The 21471-nt window shown below is 42.1% G+C and overlaps 1 protein-coding gene across 5 annotated transcripts in view; it reads left to right on the plus strand.

Moving 5' to 3' along the window:
* Window positions 1-350: 350 nt before the first annotated feature.
* The window catches only part of LOC148846566 (ribonuclease H2 subunit B), a 45085-nt gene continuing 23964 nt past the window's right edge, over window positions 351-21471 (plus strand). The window contains exons 1-7 of one of the 5 annotated variants that reach the window (XM_088953478.1): window positions 413-842; window positions 12519-12566; window positions 12704-12735; window positions 13498-13553; window positions 16466-16534; window positions 16902-17003; window positions 17259-17335. In XM_088953478.1, coding sequence (XP_088809604.1) covers window positions 13505-13553; window positions 16466-16534; window positions 16902-17003; window positions 17259-17335 — 297 coding nt within the window. In that variant the 5' untranslated portion in view covers window positions 413-842; window positions 12519-12566; window positions 12704-12735; window positions 13498-13504. Of the gene's footprint in view, window positions 843-8461; window positions 8593-8674; window positions 9072-9137; window positions 9812-12518; window positions 12567-12669; window positions 12736-13497; window positions 13554-16465; window positions 16535-16901; window positions 17004-17258; window positions 17336-21471 lie in introns of those variants that run through there. The other 4 variants (XM_088953482.1, XM_088953477.1, XM_088953480.1 and 1 more) reach the window with 4 other exon arrangements.

Raw genomic sequence — 21471 nt, forward strand, 5'->3', positions numbered from 1 at the left:
ATTGCCCTCAACCAAAATCACCAAAATACCCCTCCTACCAAAATCACTAAAATACCCTTGACTAAAATTACCCGAATTACCCATTTGACCAATACCCAAATTACCCTGGCCTAATTCCAAAAAATGCCCCTCCTTCAAAAAGCACTAGAATTACCAAAATACCCTTGTTCAAGTTACCCGAATTCCTCCTAACCTGATTCCCAGATTACCTCATGTTTCCAAAAAATACCAAGTCGATACCCCCAAACCCTACATTACCTATTGTAACACCCATTTTTCTCAGTTTTTGTTCAAAACCCCCCTTCCTTCCGGGCGCTATTCCCAAATAGAGAGGTCTAAAAAAAGAAGCAGCTGGGGAAGGGGGGCTTTCACTCTCTCTTCATTTTCCTTTGGGACTGCCGAATGGAGAACTGAGAGAAAACTCTGAAAGAAGAAAATAGAGAGGGTCCGTGAGAGAGAAAGAGAGCTAGGAAGAGAGAAGTGGGGAAGGGGGTCTCACTCTCGCCGTTTTCTTTTTGGGAAGCCTGAAGGCTGCGGAATGGAGAGTTTAGAGAGAGGCGATACCAAACGAAGATCGGTGAGGGAGAAAGAGAGCTAGGAGGGAGAGAAGAAAATAGAGAGGGTTGGTCGAAGGTCTAGAGAGAGGAGGGAAGATTGTTAAAGAGAGCTTGAAAAAAAAAGGAACAGTCGAAGGTTCTGCCTCAGCCCACGCCAAACCTGAAGAGAAAAGTTGCTTCCAGCAGAACCCAAAGCAGAGATTCCGCTGCTGAAAAAGAGTTCATCGAGAAGCCAAGATTTCCACATTCTCTTGCATCAACGTTTCTCATTTCACGTCACAAGAGGTATAGTTCGATTACCTTATATCTGTATTTAGTTTTTCAACTGTAGTTCTAATTATGCGCTCTTTTGTTTTTTTTTTTTATTTGTTAGTTTATCCCTCTGTTTTTATTTGCAGTTTTTGTTCTTGCTTCTTGGGTTTGTTTTTCCCAGTTTGAGGCTTGTGGGTTCTCTGGAGTTCAAGAGGTTCACGCTTCCTCTCTTCTCAGACCATTCAGCTGAGTCCCGAGGTGGGGGTTCTGATAGAAAAGGGGTGAGGAAGCAATTTCTCATCCTTTTGCTCAGGCCCTTGCGTCCAAAAGGGATTGGTCTGGGAATGCAGAAGGGAGCACTCTTTCGAGCTACTAGAGTATCCGAGTCTTCAATCCAGTTTCCATGCGAGTAGGGATTATGGTGTTCACATTGACCAGAGATAGGGGTGCTAACCCCTTCCGTCTCTCTCTCTCTCTCTCATCTTACCCACATTTGTCTGCCTTGTCCGGGTCGAATGGTATGGAGTCACCATTAATTTCAAATTTATTTTCAAAATCCAGTCCTGGGAGACCCATCACTGCCGGGGTATTTTCCCAACGTTCATAGTAACAAACAAACAATATTCAAACAATTAAAAAAAAACTAAAGAAGTGACAATATAAAATGAAGAGAGAATGATCAAATATCTAGCTAAAACATTCAAGTCATAACCTATTATTGATATTATTGAAACAAGTGGGTGGAGAATACATGAATTAAAAACTAATTATTCTCTATGAAAACTAACAAAATCCTAAGTGATGGACTATGTGTTTACTCTTTTAATGGTGCAAGGATAAAGATAAAAGAAAAGCTTGACAAATTATCAATCTAAATGAATGCCGACTAATAAAGCCAAGTCTTTAATTAGCATGGACAAACTAAAGTGGATGATGATGATCAAATTACCTATATTCTAAAGCATGCAATGCAAGAAAGAAAAAAGGAACTCGGTTGAGAAGGCCTAACGTTGATTAGAAAAAAAAAGGGACATGTGAAATTTGGATGGGAAGAATTTGTGTCATGATTAAAACACTTCAGCTAATTAAATTAACAAGAAACTAGATAAATTAACAAGTGTCATACCTTGGAGAAGACTTCAGCTAAAATCAGCTTGTTCCTCCTTATGTGAAGTTTAGAAGCTTCTTAATCTTGAATCCTCGATCATCGTGAAAGGCTGAAAATATGAGTTATGTGGCCCAAATGACAAACGAACACGGCTGGATGACTGATTCTTTTCTACTGCACTATTGTTGCTTCAAGAACGCTACATGCTTCTTCTCTTGGATGTATCCATGACCTGGGGGTGTTCTTTGGCTTCTAGATGATATGGGAGAAACTCTAGGGACGTTGGAGATGGTGGGGAGTGAGTCTAGGACGTGAGTTAGGGAAGCTTGGGGCTGCTTGGGACGTGAAGGGAGGGGGGTATTCTCTAAGCTAATGGGGGTAGAGTTCTCTCCCTAAGTTGGATTGTGTGTCTAAAATGTGAGGAAGGGGGGTATTTATAGATTTTTGAGAAGGGTTTTAGAAGGGAATGGAGGGCTGAGATAGGGAGCCTAGGAATATCAATTGTTGAGGTTTAAAGGGTTTTTGGAGAGAGATTGATTGAGGGAAGGGACTGTCAAGACAGCTTTGAGAGAGATCCTCTCAATCAATCAAGACAATAAGTGGAAGATTTCACCAATTTACCTAAATTGGACATTCCCAGTTTTGGTGATTGGCTTGATTGATTGGAGGCTCCTAACTAGTCAAATTTTGGATTTTAAAACGGTTCTAGAAGTTGAGAGGAAGGATATGGTCGTTGGATGCCCTAGGTTCGAAGTTGTTGTGAAGAGATTCCAAACAGAGGGCCTAAATCGAATCTAGCTTCGAGTCTCAAGATGGAGGGGCTAATGGTGTCGGAATTGGATGATCTTGGTAACTTTGGACTTGGAATTTTGAGATCTATCCACCTATGAATAAGGTTGGATTTCAGATTTCATGTGGCATAGGGTTCAGGATAAAAAATGATCCCGATCGTTCCAGTTTTGGGTCTTGAGATGAAGGGGTAAATGGTGTCGGATTTGGGTGATCTTGGTGTTGGCAGACTTGGATTTTTGGGATCTATGTACCTATGGTGTTGGATTTCTGATTCAACATGAAATGAGGTCCAGGATCAAAATGACTCCAATCAGACGATCAGAATTGGCTCCAGCTTCGAGTCTTAAGATGAAGGGGTAAATGATGCCGGATTTGGGTGATCTTGGTATCATTGGTTTTGGATTTTTGGGATCTATGTACCTATGGTTTTGGATGTCTGATTTGATGTAAGATGAGGTTCAAGATCAAAATGACCCCGATTGGACGATCGAAATCGGTTCTGGCTTCGAGTCTTAGGATGAATGGGTAAACAATGTCAGACTCGGGTGGTCTTGGTGTCGTTGGATTTTGGGCTCTACATACCTATGATCTCGGATTTTTGATTTGATCTCAAATGAGGTTCTGGATCAAAATGACTCTGAGCGGACGAATGAAATCGATTTCGGCTTTGGGTCTTAAGATGAAGGGGTAAATGATGTCAGATTTGGGTGATCTTGGTGTCATCGGATTCATATTTTTGGGCTCTACGTACCTATGGTCTTGGATCCTTGAAGTCCAAACTTTTGTAAAATTTCAAAAATACCCCCAAATTGGCTGAGAGGTCAGTTGAAGCATGCTTAAAGCTCAAAGTGCTGCAAAAAGACAAAGGGTGCAAAAATGGGGTGTCTACAAGTGACTTTAGAGATCCCAGGTCTCAGACCAAATTTATTTTTTTGAACTAACTCTTTCTTTTTGTTGCCTAGTATAACCCAACCATCAGCTGGTTGCTCCTTCCTTGCTTTTGGATAGTCATGATACTTATATCGATGCCACCTGCAATTGATGCATAAATAAAAAATACTTTTTAAAAAAACTTTAATCTTGTCCTGAGTCTCTTCATTTGTGAGAGGAATTTCCATGATGAAAGGCCTAGTGTTATCCACTCTCACACACTCTAGGATGCAAGGTTCTGTACATTTTAATAGTGTCGTCATCCAATTTCAGAACTTCACCAACATCTCTTAAGATTATTTCAAGGTCATCTCTGGACCAGCATTCAATCGGTAGACTTGAGCTAATCCAGAGATCAGCTGTTTCAAAATTGGCTCTAAATGGATTAAAGCTAGGCTTCCAAGGGACCAAGACCAGATATTTACCCTCAACTGAATATCAGTCTTACTTGCCACCCCCCATTCCTTAGCTTTCTCAATCACAGTTGAGATTGGTTCAGCCTCACCCAGTATTTTGGCATAGAGGCACAATGACCAACGGTCAACCCTATCCTTCTTAAGTTTCAACTCATCCAGGTTGGTGGTGTGTGCAACTTTAGAATGCTGCAACTGAGCTTTGCCCTGATTTTGAACTGTTTCCATCTTCTGGAAATAAACTATTGTAGGGTCTCACCGGAACGTGTTTGAAATATTAATATATCATTAGGAGTCAAGATAAACCTCAAAACAATCTTATATTATTCTACATTTATATAGAGAGAACAATCGATTCTCATCTTTTTATATCTCACTGTAATATATGTTTTCTGCATTTTTTGTGATTTTTTTTTGTAATTTCTATGTTTTTATTTTTTATTTTTTATGTAATTTTTGTTTTTCATTTCTATGTTTTTTGTTATTATTGTGTAATTTATATTGTATTTTTTTTTGTAATTTATGCTGTTTTTATTTTTTATTTTTGTAAAATTTGTTATTTTCTTCATCTCCTATGTTATTTCCATGATTTTTGTTATTTTTTGCATTTTGTATGTTTTTTCTGCAATTTACGTATGTCTTAATGAATTAAAAGATTAAGGGATAAGTAGACTGTACTCCCCCTCAGAAATATGAAATTACAGCCACCTCCTAGTCTACTAGTAGTCCCCCTATAAACCGCATCCTGCCCGTGGATTTGGCATCAGTCCATGGTCAGGATTCATTCCACCCCTAGGGTGGAGCTATGATTTCTAGGGGTGGACTGAACGGTTAAAACCCTTAAGATTAATAGGTTGGGTGTGTTGGATTGAGTTAAGGTGGGTTTGAGTTGAACCTAGCCCATTTAATTTTATTTTAATAAGTTCTTAATGGGTGTTAATGGATTGGGTTGAAGCTTAACCCAAACCCAAGCCACTCTATTGCCACCCGTACCCACAACAATGACTATCTATACCCATTTGTTATAGATTGAATAACTGGAAAAAAAGGGACTACAATGACAACAATCTAAATCCCTCTTCTCCGGTAATGTTTTTCTATGTAACTTTTTCATGAGAAAGCACTAATTCCTCGACAGAAAGGTTAAAACATAAAGTGAATAGTGGTGCCCAATTAAGGAAAAAAATGGATTTAAACATGGCCATGTCAAAATTATGATTCTCTTGACTATTAAAAAACAAGGGTATTTGTGTCATTTGGACTAAACTGGTAGTTTTTATGGAAAAGTATGGACAGGCTTAATGCAGATTTCTGAATTCCACCGCAGATCTATAAACACTCAAAATGTCAAAAATCCCCGTTCTATACACCAATGCCCGCCCGTGAATTGGCATCAATTCTGATCTGGCACCCACACCAAATGTACTTTGGGCCTAAAAATTCTGACCCTGGGCTGAACCGTCATTCTCCCTAGTTTTTAAGGATTGAGATAATAGAGAAAATTCCACTTTAGTACCCTAAACTTTGGGTGTAGTGTCAAGTTAGTACCTGGACTTTCAAATGCCATTGCAGTACCCAAACTTTTGAAAAGTGTCAAGTTGGTCCCTAACATTAACCGACCGTTAATTATCTGATCACATGATGACATGTATAACTTTTTTTTTGAAAAAAAAAACTACCCTTCAAAAGAAGACATTGTTCATTGTCTTCTACCTTGAAACTGAACTGATTGAGGTGTAAAACCATTGCCTTTTTTGCGCTTGGCGGACCTTGAGACAGATGAGGTTTATGCAAAGATAAGGTTGGTACCTACCCCTTTGGAATGATGAACCTGACTATGATGACGATGGGGTTCTTGGAAGTAACAGATTTGTCGTTGCAGAGAAACCTGCCTCTTTTGCAAAGACCCTAACACAATCTGATGCCAACAATGGTGGTGGTGTCTCTGTCTCTCAGTACTGTGCTGAGACAATCTTCCCCCACCTCGACTATTCTGCAGATCCTCCTATGCAAACTGTTCTTGCTAAGGATGTTCATGGCGAGGTTTGGAAATTCCGACATATTTACAGGGGTACACCACGTTGCCACCTCCTGACAACAGGATAGAGTACCTTTGTGAATCAGAAGAAGCTCATTGCAGGGGATTCAATCGTGTTCCTGAGAGCAGAGAATGGTGAGCTCTGTGTCGGAATCCGAAGGGCAAAAAGAGGTGTTGGCAGTAGACCAGAATCCCCTCCAGTTGCTGGAAACTGTGTCTTGCCATATGGGGTTTTTTTTCTATCTTCTTAAGGGAAGATGAAAACAAACTAATGAGAAATGTCAATGGTGGGAATTCAAACTTTGGTGTGGGGTTTTTCCAAGAGCAAGCAATCCAAAGTTCTATGTGAAGGCCTCAACTGTAAAGGCAACAATGTGGATCCGGTGGTGTCCAGGAATGAGGTTCAAGATGGCATTTGAGACCGAAGATTCTTCACAGATAAGCTGGTTCATGGGACATGGAGACTGATGTGGCGTAACCCGATTGCTCTCTGCTGGGTGTTGATGTGGCTGCCAGCAACGATGAGAACTAGGTTCCTGAAAGAGAAGAGTCAGAGATCCCGGGGTGGCTCACCCGACGAGGATACTCTGATGGCTAAGTTAGAACACAGTGATAGTAGAGAGCTTGAAGATAATAATAGTGAGAGAGCTAGAGAGCAAAGATTACACACAATCAAATAGATAATAGAACGTACCCTCGCCCCTGGGGGGGTGTCTCTATATACTGTAGCCCAGGTGGGTAGGTGGAACGATCACTGGATCCCTGCAGTGATGGGACCTGATGCGGCGCGTTAGGTGGATGAAACACCGCCAAACGGTAACACTGTCGCTTCTCGTCAGAACAGGGAGTTGGTGAGCTAATATTACCGTTACAAGTGCAATCCTAATGGGACACAAAGTACGGAGGTGTGTTCCTCAAGGTTGCCAAGTGGAGACCCGAACGGTAGGCGAGCTGCCTGATAGCGAGTTAATTGGTAATGAGCTTCTCGAGCTCATGCTCAAGTCTACCCTTGTCATGAATGCTGAAGTGCCTTCGAGCCCGGGGTAAGTCACCTACCCGGGCTTGACCTGTGATGAACTTGGTCCCGTTATCCTGGTTGTGATCTGGTACTAGGATGATCTTAGCCCGAAGTGACTTTAGTTCGGGGTGTTAGTGTATCCGAGCTCGCTTCGTAGCGAGCTGATTTACGCTGAGCTGTCACCCGTGTTGAGTCATGTCCACGTGCCGATTTGATCATGTCGAGTTTGTCATATATGCCGAGTCACGTCCACGTGTCTCTTGATTACGAGGTCGGGCCAAATTCCCCTTCATCAATTGCCCTCCACTCCCCGAGCTAGGGTCTTGACTTAGTGTGGGGAGTTCATGACTTGACCTAGTGCGGTTTATGCGCGGACGTCACACAATCTATGAACTCCGTGGACGCCAAAAGGCGTGCAAAACTGATTTCGATCTCGAGGGTCGTGCAACTGGTTTTCTTAGGAGCCGTCAGATTGTTTTGATCTTGACCGTTGCTTCTTCAGTACAGTGGCTATAAATAGGACCCGAGACTCATTTTCTTCCCCACAAGCTTACTAGTCTTCGATCTGAGGTCACGCTTGGCTTCTTTAGCTCGGGTTCTCTAGTTCGCCATCCTCTCCTAGTTCGGTTTTTCTTTTGGTTTCATTCAGTTCCATTTAATTCCATGTCTTCCTTTAGTTTCGATAGCCTTCTTAATGAGGCTGAGGAGGGCTCCTCGGCCCAAGTTGGTAGCCAGAACGAGGCTACCCCGGGCTCAAAGGCTGCCCGCGACCCTTCTGAGGTTCAGGCACCTAGGGAGGCGCGAGAGACCTCGGGTAGTTTGGCATCCACTTCTCACCAAGGTCGGGTGCCGGACCACTTTGGCCCTTCGACAATGACTTTGGACCGACTTCCGGCTTTAGTTCGCCAGTACAACCTCCCGAGGGAGTTTTTCTTACAGTCTCCCCTCAAGCAACTTCCCTTGGGAACACAATCACAATGAGATCGTGATTTTTGAAGAGTAGCTCGTGGCTGGTCTTCGTCTTCCTTTGCACCCTTTGATTGTGGAGGTCCTGAAGTCCTTTGACATTACCGTAGACCAGTTACACCCGAACTCTGTCCGTAATGTAGTAGGGACCATTTCACTCTTTAATGAGTACTGTCTTCCTCTCGACCTTGACACCTTTTCTACCATTTTGTCAATCAAGAGAAACTCTTCCTGTGTTCTTCCCGAGCACAGGAGAACCTATTACTTGTCTCTCCGTTCGGGCTATATGTTATTGCACAAACTCCCCAATAAGATCCCAGCCTGGAAGCGGGATTACTTCGTGGTCCGTAACCTCGAGGGATGGCCTTTCCCAACCCATTGGAGGCCGGCAATTCAGGTTTTTGGTGTTAGACTGGGCCTGAGAACAAGGGAAACGCTCATGTCTTGGGCGGAGCTCAACTTCTTTTGCTCGGACTATCTTGTCGAAGACAAGCTCGTGCAGGCCGGCTTGAGTCCTGGTAGGTTGCCTTGGGTTTTTGCTCTCTCTTTTTTTTTTTTTTTGATTAGTTCATGGCTAATCTTGCTTCTTATTTTTTGCAGTATGCCAGTTAATGTAGAAAGTCTTCTGAGGAGCTCTCAGAAGAAGAAGAGGGCAAAGAGGCTGCGCCAGGAGGCCAGTTCTTCTCCCGAGGTTTTGATCGTGGAACCCGCCTCCACTGAGCCTGCCTTCGCTGAGCCTCTCTCGGAAGAGGTCCGACCTGCTTCTCCCGAGGAGGTTTCGGGGGAGGCTCAGCATGAGGGAGCTGAGAGCTCGTCCACGCCTGTGGGGGTGGAGGCTACTTCGAAGGGTTACCTTCCGCAGGTGAAGGAGAGCATTATGGACCACGTTCTGGCCATGTGCAAGAGTCAGGGTGCCATCTTCCAAGATGAAGTCTCGAAGTGGGCTGAGATGTCTCCGGGCACTCTCTTGGGACTAGTTGCCAATCATTGTATGGTGGTAAGTACTTTTCTTTTCTTTCCTTTTTTCTCTCCTTTTTTGTTGACCTTAGTCTTCTTTTGGTAGGCTAATACGGTTGGTCACGTGCTGGCCTGTCAAGCTACGTTCCGCACAAAGGAAGCTATTGATGCCAGGGCGAAGTCGCAAAAGCTCCACCGCGAGCTGGACCTGACTCGGGGTGAGGTTCTTAGAGCCAAGAAGGGGGCCGAGGCTCAAAAGGAGCTGATCATGAATCAGGAGGAGCAAATCTCCTTGTTGATTGTGAAGAAAGAGAGGCTCCAGCGGGAGGCCACGAACCTCGAGGCCACGATTAGAGAGCGGGCCGAAGTCTTTGAGGCCACTGTTGCAGATGAAAGGAAGAAGGCTATTGAAAGCTTCAAGGAGTCCCCGGAGTTCGAGGCCTTGTAGGTCGAATACAGCTCGAGCTCCTATCGCTCTGGGTTCAAGCTGTCCCGACATCTGGTTCGGTAGGAGTTCCCTGATCTCGACCTTGGCGGGATTACGATGAGAGGCTTGGACCCTGAGGTGGCTAAGGTGGCAGAGGAGGAGGAGCCCGACTCCCTCGGGGAGGAAAGTGACACCGAAGTTGAAGTGGCAGACCCTTCTGCATGATGGCTTGTTCTCTTTTTCTTTCTTTTTGGACTGTGGATGTACTCTCCCGGGCCGTTGAGCTCGAATTTTAGTAAAATTCTTGTACTTGCCCCTTTTGGCCAATGAAATATATACATTTTTCTGAGTAATCTTGAGTGCCAAGTGGTCCAAAGTGTGAGTGAGTTCCGAGCTAGGCAATTTTTTAATGTATAGGTTATCGAACTATCGAGCTACTGAGCTTGCAACGAACAAGGATGATCGATGGTGATACTTCGGACGGCGTAGGTTACCTCGAACTGTTGGGTTACCGAGCACGATAGCGAGTAAGGGTAACTGGGGTGGAATAGACATCGTAGGGTTTTTATACCCGAGCTGTCATTACCTTAGGTATTAGGAGCTTGCTTGTGCCAGTGAGGTAACCGGGTCTTATGCAGTGCCTAGGTCCTTGCTAGTTCGACATTTTTGGCCGTTAGGCTTTGGGAGGGACCCGTAGTCCGCTCCTGAGCTTCTCCCATGCCGAAGTGGCAACTGGGTCTTCTTATGGCCCTTGGGCTTTGGGAGGGACCCATACTCCACTCCTGAATTTCTCCCATGCCGACGTGGCAACTAAGTCTTCTTATGGCCCTTAGGCTTTGGGAGGGACCCGTAGTCTGCTCTCGAACTTCTCCCATGTCGAAGTGACTGGGTCTTCTTATGGCTCTTAGGCTTTGGGAGGGACCTGTAGTCCGCTCTTGAACTTTTTCCATGCCGAAGTGGCAACTGGGTCTTCTTATGGCCCTTAGGCTTTGGGAGGGACCCGTAGTTCGCTCCTTGGAGACCTGTAAGGAACTAGATGTCAGAGGACCCGGGGTGGCCAACCCAGTGATGTCACTTCGATGGCTAAGTTAGTACTCTCATAGTAGACTGCGAGCTAGAAAACACAATCTGAGAGTTAAAGCTTGCTTACTTGTTTCTGGGGCTGGTGCCTTTCCAGTTCGTAATCAGAGGTAGTATCGCCTTAGATTGCTGATGTTCCACGCCTGAGGTACCCGCTCTCCTTCTAGGGTTTCGAGCTCGTACGTACCTTCCCTGAATATTTGTTTCACTCGGTAGGGACCCTCCCAGTTTTGTCCGAGCTTACCTACATCGAGCTTGGGTACCATAATTTTTCGGAGGACCAGGTCCCCTACACGGAAATGTCTCTTCCTGACTTTGGCGTTATAATACCGAGCTACTCTTTGCTGGTAGGCTGCGGTCCGGATATATGCGAGGTCCCGTACCCCTTCAACCAGCACGGCACCGACCTCGGTCAGAGTGAGGCCAATTTGGGACGAGGAGCCCTGGATCCTCCACGTAGATGGCTCATCCAATCAACAAGGAAGCGGAGCCAGTGCTGTTCTACACGGACCAAGCGAGGTGAAACAGGAGTACATACTTCGGTTCAAGTTCGCGGCGAGGGACTTGTCTTTCACTCCTGCCGCAAGATGAGACCTGGGAGGTCTCTCCCTGGCCAGGATGGCTGCTTTGGTGGCGAGGCTTGCTTGGGGTGATTGGACACTGAGGCGGGGTTGGTTGCTGGTTCTGCTACAGTGGCGGGAACTGTTGCTGGTACATGTGGTGCAGAACTTGTTTTTGGTAATGCTGGAATTGTTGAACCTGTTGCATTTGGGCTTGGATAGCCCGCACACAGTATACCAGTTGGTTTTGTCCTCTGGGGGGAACTATAGATGGTTCAACGGAGGTCGCACCCACTACGAGGGGAAGTGGGGTGTTCATAGGTTGAGTTGGTTGGGGCACAACAGGTGTTGGGATCCCACCCGTGGGGATCGGTATGGTGAACTGGCCTATACAAGCAGTTGGGAACTGGGGTTGCCTCCGGGGGTATTTGCCTCTGTGTGCTGTCCGGCGTTGCTGGAAGAAGCCATGGGTTTGACTTTGAGTTTTTAGGTTTTTGGAATGGAGATGAAAAGGTTTTTAGTAACAAATACTCCCACAAACGGTGCCAATTGATGTGGCGTAATCCGGCTGCTCCCTGCTGGATGCTGATGTGGTTGCTAGCAATGACGAGAACTAGGTTCCTGAAAGAGAAGAGTCAGAGATCTCGGGGTGGCTCACCTGGCGAGGATACTTCGATGGCTAAGTTAGAACATAGTGATAGTAGAGAGCTTGAAGATAATAATAGTGAGAGAGCTAGAGAGCAAAGATTACACATAATCAAATAGATAATAGAACGTATCCTCACCCGGGGGGGGGTGTCTCTATATACTGTAGCCCAGGTGGGTAGGTGGAATGGTCACTGGATCCCTGCAGTGATGGGACCTGATGCGGCGCGTTAGGTGGATGAAAACGCCGCCAAACGGTAACACTGTCGCTTCCCGTCAGAACGGGGAGTTGGTGAGCTAATATTACCGTTACAAGTGCAGTCCTGATGGGACACAAAGTACGGAGGTGTGTTCCTCGAGGTTGCTAAGCGGAGACCCGAATGGTAGGCGAGCTGCCTGATAGCGAGTTAATTGGTGACGCGCTTCTCGAGCTCGTGCTCAAGTCTACCCTTGTCATGAATGCTGAAGTGCCTTCGAGCCCGGGGTAAGTCACCTACTCGAGCTTGACCTGTGATGAACTTGGTCCCGTTATCCTGGTCGTGATCTGGTACTGGGACAATCTTAGCCCGAAGTGACTTTAGTTCGGGGTATTAGTGTTTCTGAGCTCGCTTCGTACCGAGCTGATTTACGCTGAGCTGTCACCCGTGTTGAGTCATGTCCACGTGCTGATCTGATCATGTTGAGTTTGTCATATATGCCGAGTTACGTCCACGTGTCTCTTGATTACGAGGTCGGGCCAAATTCCCTTTCATCAGAGACTATATCTTCTGTTCAGGTTGCTGACCCCATCTGCCGGCCTAATTCACCTTGGAAGCTGCTTCAGGTATATTGTTTGTCGATTATATCGTCATTTAAACTCATTGTGCTTTTTCTCTGATTTTTCTTTCCATTAACTTTGGACTAATTCCATCTGTTATTTTTTCAAGGATAGTGACATTTAATTTTTATTATTTACGGCAGTGGTTTTACACCTCAACCGGTTCAGTCTCAAGGTAGAAGACAATGAACAGTATCTTATTTTGGAGGATAGTTTTGACATTTTCAAAAATTTAAGTTGTATATGTCGTCACATGATCAGATAACTGATGATCGGTTAACGGTAGGGACTAACTTGACACTTTTTGAAAGTTTGGATACTGCAGTGATTGTGATTGTTTGATTTGATGGGGTACTAACTTTACACTACCCCCAAAATTTAAGGTACTAAAATGGATATTTCCCGAGATAATATAATGATACATTTTGAAGTTCGGATACTAAAGTGAAACTATCGCAATGTATAGAGCACTAACATGCAATTTACCCTAAACTACCAAACTGAGCTTGATTGCTCGAATTGCCTCAATCTCAAAAAAGGTGGTACCAAACATCGAAAGACAATTTCTCCCGCTCTTCACCCTTCTTCTCCTTATCTGTTATAAGTTATAATTTATAAGAGGAATTTTTTCTCTGTGAAGTGGAAACGCGAAAGCTCAATCTCTGGCGGCTTCTTAACAACATCCCTTCTTATACACGAAATATTTTATAAAGACAAAATCTGTTAAACTCAGGTATTTTAGAGTATTCATTTTGTCTTCCTTAAGTATCCTATCTCTTTACCTCTCCTTCTCCATGTGCAGTTCTGATAATTAGTAGTCAAATTTGGGAATCTTGTTTGACATGGACTTGACCATCGTGCTTATTTTCAAACAACTGTTGATATTTCAGTTGCTATTCACTGAAAGTCTTCTTTCTTTTCGTCGTTTGTTTTGCAGAAAAGATATGGCTTGGTGGGATAACGTTGCAGAAACTCGCATTGTCATTGCACCTGGTAACTTGTCACCCTTCATGTCTTACTGAAATTCATTGGCTAGGACTTAATCACTTCGTCAATCTCTACCTACGTTACATATGTAGAGTGTATTTTCAGGCGCTGTAATAGTTTGAGTGATTCAAAGAATCCTACCCAAAATGCAATTTGGGATTTTATCTGGTATTTACTAATTAGTACCCTGGCATTTTGAAATGACCCCTTGAATGGTGATTTGCTTTGCTGGTTTCAAAGTGACCAAAATGGCTAATAGAAGCGTCTGACACCAACTGTTTCAACACTCAATAACTTGTGTTGGCACCTGTGGAACTTTGGTAACTTCATAGGAGCACACATGCGCACATACCAACGTGATGTAGAACCAGAATGAGAAAAGTCCCACCAGAATGAATGTGGTTGGAAGAAGAGGGAAATTAAGATTCTTAGTAATGAGAGAAAGAGATTCAGATCTGCAATAGAGAAGATAGAGAAGCAAGAAAGGTTACACAACTAGAAGGGAGAGAAAAAAAAGATTGCACCTCTGACCTCCAGAAGAGAGAGAGAGATTTTGTACTTTTATACACAAGTAGCTTCAAAATAACTTTTATTTCACCGTCAATAAAAAACTTTTATTTCATTAAATCAACTCTAGAATTCTAATTTTAATCTTTATTTATAGATTAAGCATAATGGCTCGCCCCTCCTTTTACATACTGCAATTTAAACTTGAAAACTAATCCAAACAACTTCCAACTGCTTCAAAACTAATACAAACTCATAGGTATATAGGGAGATTCAAATAAGGACTTTAATCGTAAAACAATGAATGATGGTTTACTAGTTCTATGAAGCGGCTGCCTGGTTGATGGTTGCTTTTGTGTTCTGTCCAGTTTTAGAAAATGAAACCACAGTTTGCCTTTCTTTGACATGGGTTTGTGGCCATGGAATCACAAACCCTATGGTTTCAGGAACAGAAATAGAGGGATTTTTTTAGAAAACTATGAATTTTAGTGTTCTCATCTAGGAAAGTTTTTGTTGATGCAAACATGACATCATGGGTGATTCAATGCATCTCTCACATTTTGGATTGTGTATCTCCCCTATTTTTATGGTATTTTTTCTTGCAATTATTATATAATAATGTCTACATGGCAAGTTTCTTAGTCCAAAGTCCATATAAGCAATACCATGTGACAAGTTCCTTGGTCCACAAGCCACAGGAAAACTCATGCTAAAATGCCCTTATTTTTTGATGAGTGAAGATAATTTATTAATCCAGAAAATTAAGGCAATACAGGAAACCCATGAAGAGGCACGAGCTGTTACCTCTTCTAACAGAGTATTACATCAAGTTAAAAACAGGAATAAACAGAAATAAAATTATAGAGCAGCCCAATATAAATGTTCCCTTGAAGCCCCTTGCTTAGCTAACCCATCCGCTAAGGTATTTGCTGATCTTCCCACCCTAAGAGAGGTAACAGTCATGTTTCTTGTTAGCCAATTGACTTTCCTCAATAAGTCTCTGTGTTGCCACATAGCTGAAGCTGGATCTGTCAGCCATCCCACAACAATTTTGGAGCCTCCTTCAACTACCAAATGCTGAACTCCTAATTGTTCTGCAATCTGAATACCTTGTACAGCTGCTAAAATCTCAACTCTATTGGAGTCTCATGTTCCCATGGGGCCTAAAAACAAGGCTAAGATGTTGCTTTCCTTATCTCTCAGCACCCCTCCTATCCCTGATGGGCCTGGGTTTCCTTGGCTGCTACCATCAAAATTCAGCTTTGCCCAACCTTCAGGCAGAGACATCCACACTGCAGATTCCCTGCCCTTCCTCGTATAGCTATTAGCCACCGCTATTCAGTTTCTCCAAATATCTTCAAAGGAAAATGTATGAAAGAAGTCCATAGTTCTTAACCAATGAATGGCCCTAGTTGAGAGACAATCCTCAACAGTCTGAATGCTTCTTTCCTTTTCCTTGAATACCCTTTCATTCCTTTCTTCCTAGGTTGCCCACAAGGCGGCTGCTCTAATACATCTCCACATCGTTTTTCCTTTTTTTGTAGGCCACACAAAAAAAAGAAGGATCAAACAACTGACTTAAGTCTGTGGTCAGATTCCACCTGCACCCAAACAAAGAAAAAATCCAACTCAAATAGCACTAGAAAAGGAACAAGATACAAGTAAGTGGGAGCAATCCTCACTACTAGCCTTGCAAAGTACACCCTAGTTAGGGGACAAACACATGAAAGGCCTTTCTTCTGCAAGTAGTCCAAGGTATTAATCTTTCTATTAAACACCTCCTAGCAAAAGATAATAATTTTAGGTGGAACAGGTCTAGACCATATCTTGGTCGGAAAAACCAACTGTCCCGGGGAAGAGCAAAGGGCCTTAAAAAAGGAAGCACAAGTGAAGTAACCTTTTGGATGAGGGAATCTCACATCCAAACTAAGAGGGTCTAGAAAGACATGCCCATTTTTTATCATTATTCAAACATGCTCAGTCAGTCAAAGATCAACGGTGATGGCTGAGATTTACATCCACATCCACGTGCGACTTGCATACAATCATCATCGTCATCGTCATCATATTATTATTATTATTATTATTATTATTATTATTATTTGTTGTTTAAGGATGAAACCTTGTATAGAACACCATCTTTTGTATTGCATGGCTGAAAACTAAAAGTAAATAGCTTACAGAACAGCATTAAATGATTCAGTGAAAAAAAAGCCGTTTTTCACTTTGAGTACAACTAGACCTAGTTTTTTATTTTTTATTTTTATTTTGGGACAAGGCTTAGACGATGATGATGATGATGTACATATTAACTATTTTGGATTATTGCAGTGTTCATTTTGCATAGCTATATTTATGGATTTGGATTTCATTTTAATGATGTATTATCTCAAAATTCAAACATCTTGCAGAACCTGACTCTACAATTTCAGCTAGAAATGGGGAAGGATGTTTCTTGTCTCTCCGCCATCCGAAGTCAGGTGATTTGATAAGCTTTTGTTTACTTAAATTTCATGCATCTAACACGTTAAAGTTGTGGAGGAAATGTTGTAGCTAGAATTTGATTGTTTTTTTTTTTATACTTTTGGAAGCTTTTAGCAAACTGTCAAGCATTATTCTTGTATGGTCAAAGTTAATTATCAACAGCATGCATGGGTTTTAGTTGGTTACCTATTACCAAATTCAATTGTTCTATGTCAATATTTGTCTTATTGAACGACTAACAGTTACACATTTAAAATGAATCTGAACATTAAACCCTTCCCATTTTTTTTTTCAATATGTGAAAACTTGAAATCCCTAAATGTTTGGCAGTAACTATATGATTTGTTTTTCACTAATTGTCAGGAGATACAACATCTTATTTCTTTATTAATGGATCTATTCAAGAGTTTCACTGGTTCAAGCAATCGTACGGGTCTTGGTTCATAGGTGATTATGTTTGTGAAGGTATGGATTTTTCATTAAATTTTCTAAGGTATGATGCAGGTGCACCCCAATTTCGATAAAGAGGGCATGCCCTAGTTATTAGTTGAAGAGCCTGTTTTAAAAGATTGATGTATAATCATAAACATGGGTATCTTTTGTCGTATCACTAGGAACAACCCTGGTTTATAAAAAATGAGATTTTCCCAATGCAATACCCCCTTTTCTTATCTTTTGTGTGTTTTTAACAACCATCCTTTGCTTATTGTCTATGTACAGATGGGCGCCTGTATACAGCTACTCCAATTGATCCTATTTTTATTTTGTTGCCTATTTTTGAGGAAGCTCGAATGAAGGTATGATGCTCATATGTAATGATTTTTACAATTTTTTTTATATAAGGCAAGATTATTCTGTTGTGTTGAGCCTGGAATAAGATGAAGTGTCTTGCCACATTGATGTAGCCAGAGGTGGGAGTCTGGTTTCTGGTTGAGGCTGTTTCAAGCTTGAAACAGAACATCAAAAAGGCCGGACTGGTGCTAAGAAAAAGAATTAGGAAATTAACAATAAAAAGTCTTTTAGTCCATTCAAAAACAGTGAATTATATTAATTTTATAAGAAGTATGATATATACAGTGGAGATGTGCCGAGCACCCTAACATTAGGCCTAGCCCTTGCTATCCTCTTCTCCCTTTCCCCACAACTCTCCACCTACATGTGATTCACTTTTCACAGCAATGCAAATTACACTTTACTTTTTCTTCTGACAAACCTAGAACAGCTGAAGTTTGTTGATACCTTGTTTTGCTAATGCATCTATCATGCTATTAACAGACCTTGGAACCATGGTTCACAAATCACAATATTGGCGAGATTTGGTGAAATTTTCCTGAAATCTCCCCATTTTTCTAGGTAGAAATACAGATTTTCCAAGAATCTTTCCCTCTGATATCATTGATATTTTGTCGGTATGTTGACAATTTTTCGGATTTCATTGATAGACTATACTTTTAAGGTTTACAAGTTACAACTTTGGAATGTTATTAGAAACTTTCTGATATTTTATTAGAACCATCATAGTTTTTTAAAGATAAAAACAAGTGGGGATTTGGTGATTAGATCATTGGCTTACTATTTTGATATGGTTTACTTACAAAGCCATTGTAATTCAAAAGAAAAAGAAAAAGGCACACAACTATGGAAGATAATTCTTTATCTAATTAAAATATATAGTAGCAAAAAAGACTAAAGTCAAATTGGCAAGTAAATGACATACGCGATGAAGAGAAGATGGCTAAAAGACAAGATGACAAAAAAATTCTTTGGCAAGTCATTGCTGATTTCCAGGAAAGAAACAAGGCAGGGTGGTCAGATGGTCCACTCCAGCAATTGGCTCTGTTAAACCAAGTTTGGATGGATGGATGTAGCCTCAGTAACCCAGGAGCTTCAGGTATTGGTAGTGTAATCAAGGGTTTTACCCGAAGGGTGGTTCTGAGCTATTTGGTCCTATTGGTTTTGGAAACTCCCTAAGGGCTGAGTTAAAAGCTATTTATCAAAGAGGGGTGGGGGGGGGGGTGAGTTGACAGCTCTAATCCAAGGGCTGGAATTGTTATGCTTGAAAGACATGAGAATGTTGAAGTAGAAGGTGACTGTCAAACCATTATTTTTTTTTGGATGAGAAGGCAGGGCAGAATACTATTGGAAGTTCAGGCATTTGGTGAGATACATTCCTTGGCTTCCTTGTTGAGCATCCCATTCAATTGGGTGCTTAGATGTGCTAATGATCTAGCTGACTCTCTAGCTAGGTAAGGGGTGGATAAAAATAAGTTGGAATGGGGCTGCCCGGGGCTGGTTGTTATCTCTAACTTCTTCGTGCTTGGGCTCCTTTGTTGTTTTCTGGCTCTTGGATGGAGTAGTCTTCTTTCTTTTTTGTTGAAAGCTTGGTTGTTTTCTTGTATTGGCTGCTGCTTTTTCTTTCTTTGAGCAGTTGGGTTCCTCTTATTCTATAAAATTTATTGTTTCTTATAAAAAAAGTCTCTTAATATTTTCTTATTGATCTATATAGTTGTTTGCTATGGTTTTTTGAACCTTAAATGTGCAATTATACTTCTTTTAACAATTTTGTGAAGGTTTATTGAGTAATTTCATATTTTTAGAATTTTCAAATATCTTAGTAAAATTAGCAAAATATCCCTGAAATTTCCCATCTTTGCATGGAAAAATGTCCATTGGTATCAAAATTGTGAACTGTGCTTGGAAGCATCCATGGTTTGTAGCCATTTGCAGACCTTATCAAGTCTGGATCTGTTGACCATAACGCATTGCTGGCCATGTTCACCCAGCTGCCCATCAGGAATATTGGCAATATAAAGTACAAGAGATGTTCCCAATGTGCAGCTGGATGAACGTGGCCAGCAATGTGTTGTGGTCAGCAGATCCATATTACGATACAACCCAAAACAAATGATTCCTTGATGCCCCATGCTTGGCAAAGAATTTTGCCTAGCCATTTGCACACCTTTTAACCCAAGAAAAGGTGTCTTCGACTTCTTTGGCTATGCTTCTAAATTCTAATATTCCTTAATGCTTGTCTATGTGTCCACACTCCTTGTTTTTTGCTTTGCAACCAACATATTACTAGCTTTGAAGTTTGAATCCCCTTATACCTCCACTCTTCTGAGATTTAATCGTTTAACTAGCCTCAAATCCATGCTATAAAGCCATAATTTCTACTTTTATGGAATCCTCGATCCCTAAGGGACAAGCCAAAAGTGATCCATTTCCATCCATAATACCCCTTCAATTCTAGACAGTTCTGGGTTTCTTAGAGAGATCCCATTAAGGTTCAGCCTCACCCTGTTGTCAGTAGTAGGAGGTTTCCATTCTTTATGGACTTGGCTGCTGATTGGTGAAGAAGCTGCTATTACTCCCCAAGCTCTTACAATGTCATCCATTTTGTAGTTCTTGAAGATCTCTATTGTTTTTATCCAATGTACAACACTACCACTTTTATTGTAATACTTTATATGATTATCTCCATGGTTTTGCTGACCTCTTTGATGATTCTGTCATTCCTCTCCTCCCATATAGTCCAAGGTATAGCTGCTCTCGTAACTCTCCACATGATCCTTCCTCTCTTTTTAGGCTAAGGAAGATGGGGTTAAATAAACTAATCACGTATTGAGGGGGATCTCATTTGCAACCAAAAAGAGGGCACAACCACACCAAAGTGCATTTCACAAAAGGACAAGAGACTCGTTGCTAGGCGATAACTTTACATAGGATACAGATGCTGGGAGAGAGACACTTGTTTGGAATCCTCTTCTGGAGCATGTCACAAGTGTTGATCTTCCCTAAAATTACTTCCCAACAAAATGCCTTAACCTTAAGAGGTATTAGTCTACTCCACACTTTCTTTCACTAGAAAGGAAGCACCCAAGGTAGTAGACCGAATAAGAGCACTAAAAAAGGAGGGCACACACAAAAAAAAAAAGACCAGAGGGAATAGATGTCCAGAACTCCAGATACGACTATCTCCACAAGAAAGATCAAGAAAACACCCTCAACTTGGACAATAAGGGCTCGTTTGGCAAGTCTTTTTGGGAAGATCTTCTGGTAGCTCCGACAGTCAGAAGACGCATTGAGCTTTTGCATGAAGATCTGAGCAGCCCGAAGCTAGTTTGGCAGATAGACGTCTTCCCGTAAGTCTTTCTGTGACTTTCCGCACGAGAATAAGACTCGAAAACATGAAAAGCTTCATTTGGAGCTTCCCAAAATCAGCCCAAAATGGGCTTCTCGCGTCTTTTTGGCGCTTCAGCTTTTGGCAGCTAGATCTTCTGCGAACCAAATGGGAATAGACCGAAAATCGGTCTACCCAGCTAGTAAACAGCCGAAAGACCGTGCGGAAAGACGCACCAAACGGGCCCTAAATCAACCACAAAAGAGCATTGCACATCCCTAAGTCCCCTTATAAAAACCCCAATCAACCCCACTAGAGACAACAAGCAAATTTTTGGGATGGGTTCCCTCTTGTAGGAAGTAACCAGCTGTTCAATCTCTATCATTATGTATCTGTACTTCAAAGACCTCACATTATTCCTTTTTTTGATAAATAACTGAATTTTATTAATAAGCTTTATATCATATATTTACAAGCATCCCTTAGAGGCACGAGCTGCTGCCTCTCATGCATAACAAGAAATCACATTACAAATGTGCCCTGAACAAAATAGACCTCTCCACCCCTTGCTTAGCCAAAGCATCTGCCATCTCATTTGCTGATCTCCTCACCCATTGTACCCTCAAATTCATATTGCTGATAAACCATATAAATTTTTTTCCTTTCAGGCCGGTAGCACCAAATTATAGACTCTGGATTATTTAGCCATTCTATCACTACTTTTGAATCCCCTTCAATCACCACATTTGTCAAGTTTAGCTCACCAGCTATCTGCGCTCCTTGGATTGCTGCTAGCAGTTCCGCTTTGAGGGA

The sequence above is a fragment of the Nelumbo lutea genome, chromosome 7 (genome assembly GCF_056320005.1).
Source record: "Nelumbo lutea isolate HS-2025 chromosome 7, American lotus-T2T, whole genome shotgun sequence".
In the NCBI taxonomy this organism is placed as follows: domain Eukaryota; kingdom Viridiplantae; phylum Streptophyta; class Magnoliopsida; order Proteales; family Nelumbonaceae; genus Nelumbo; species Nelumbo lutea.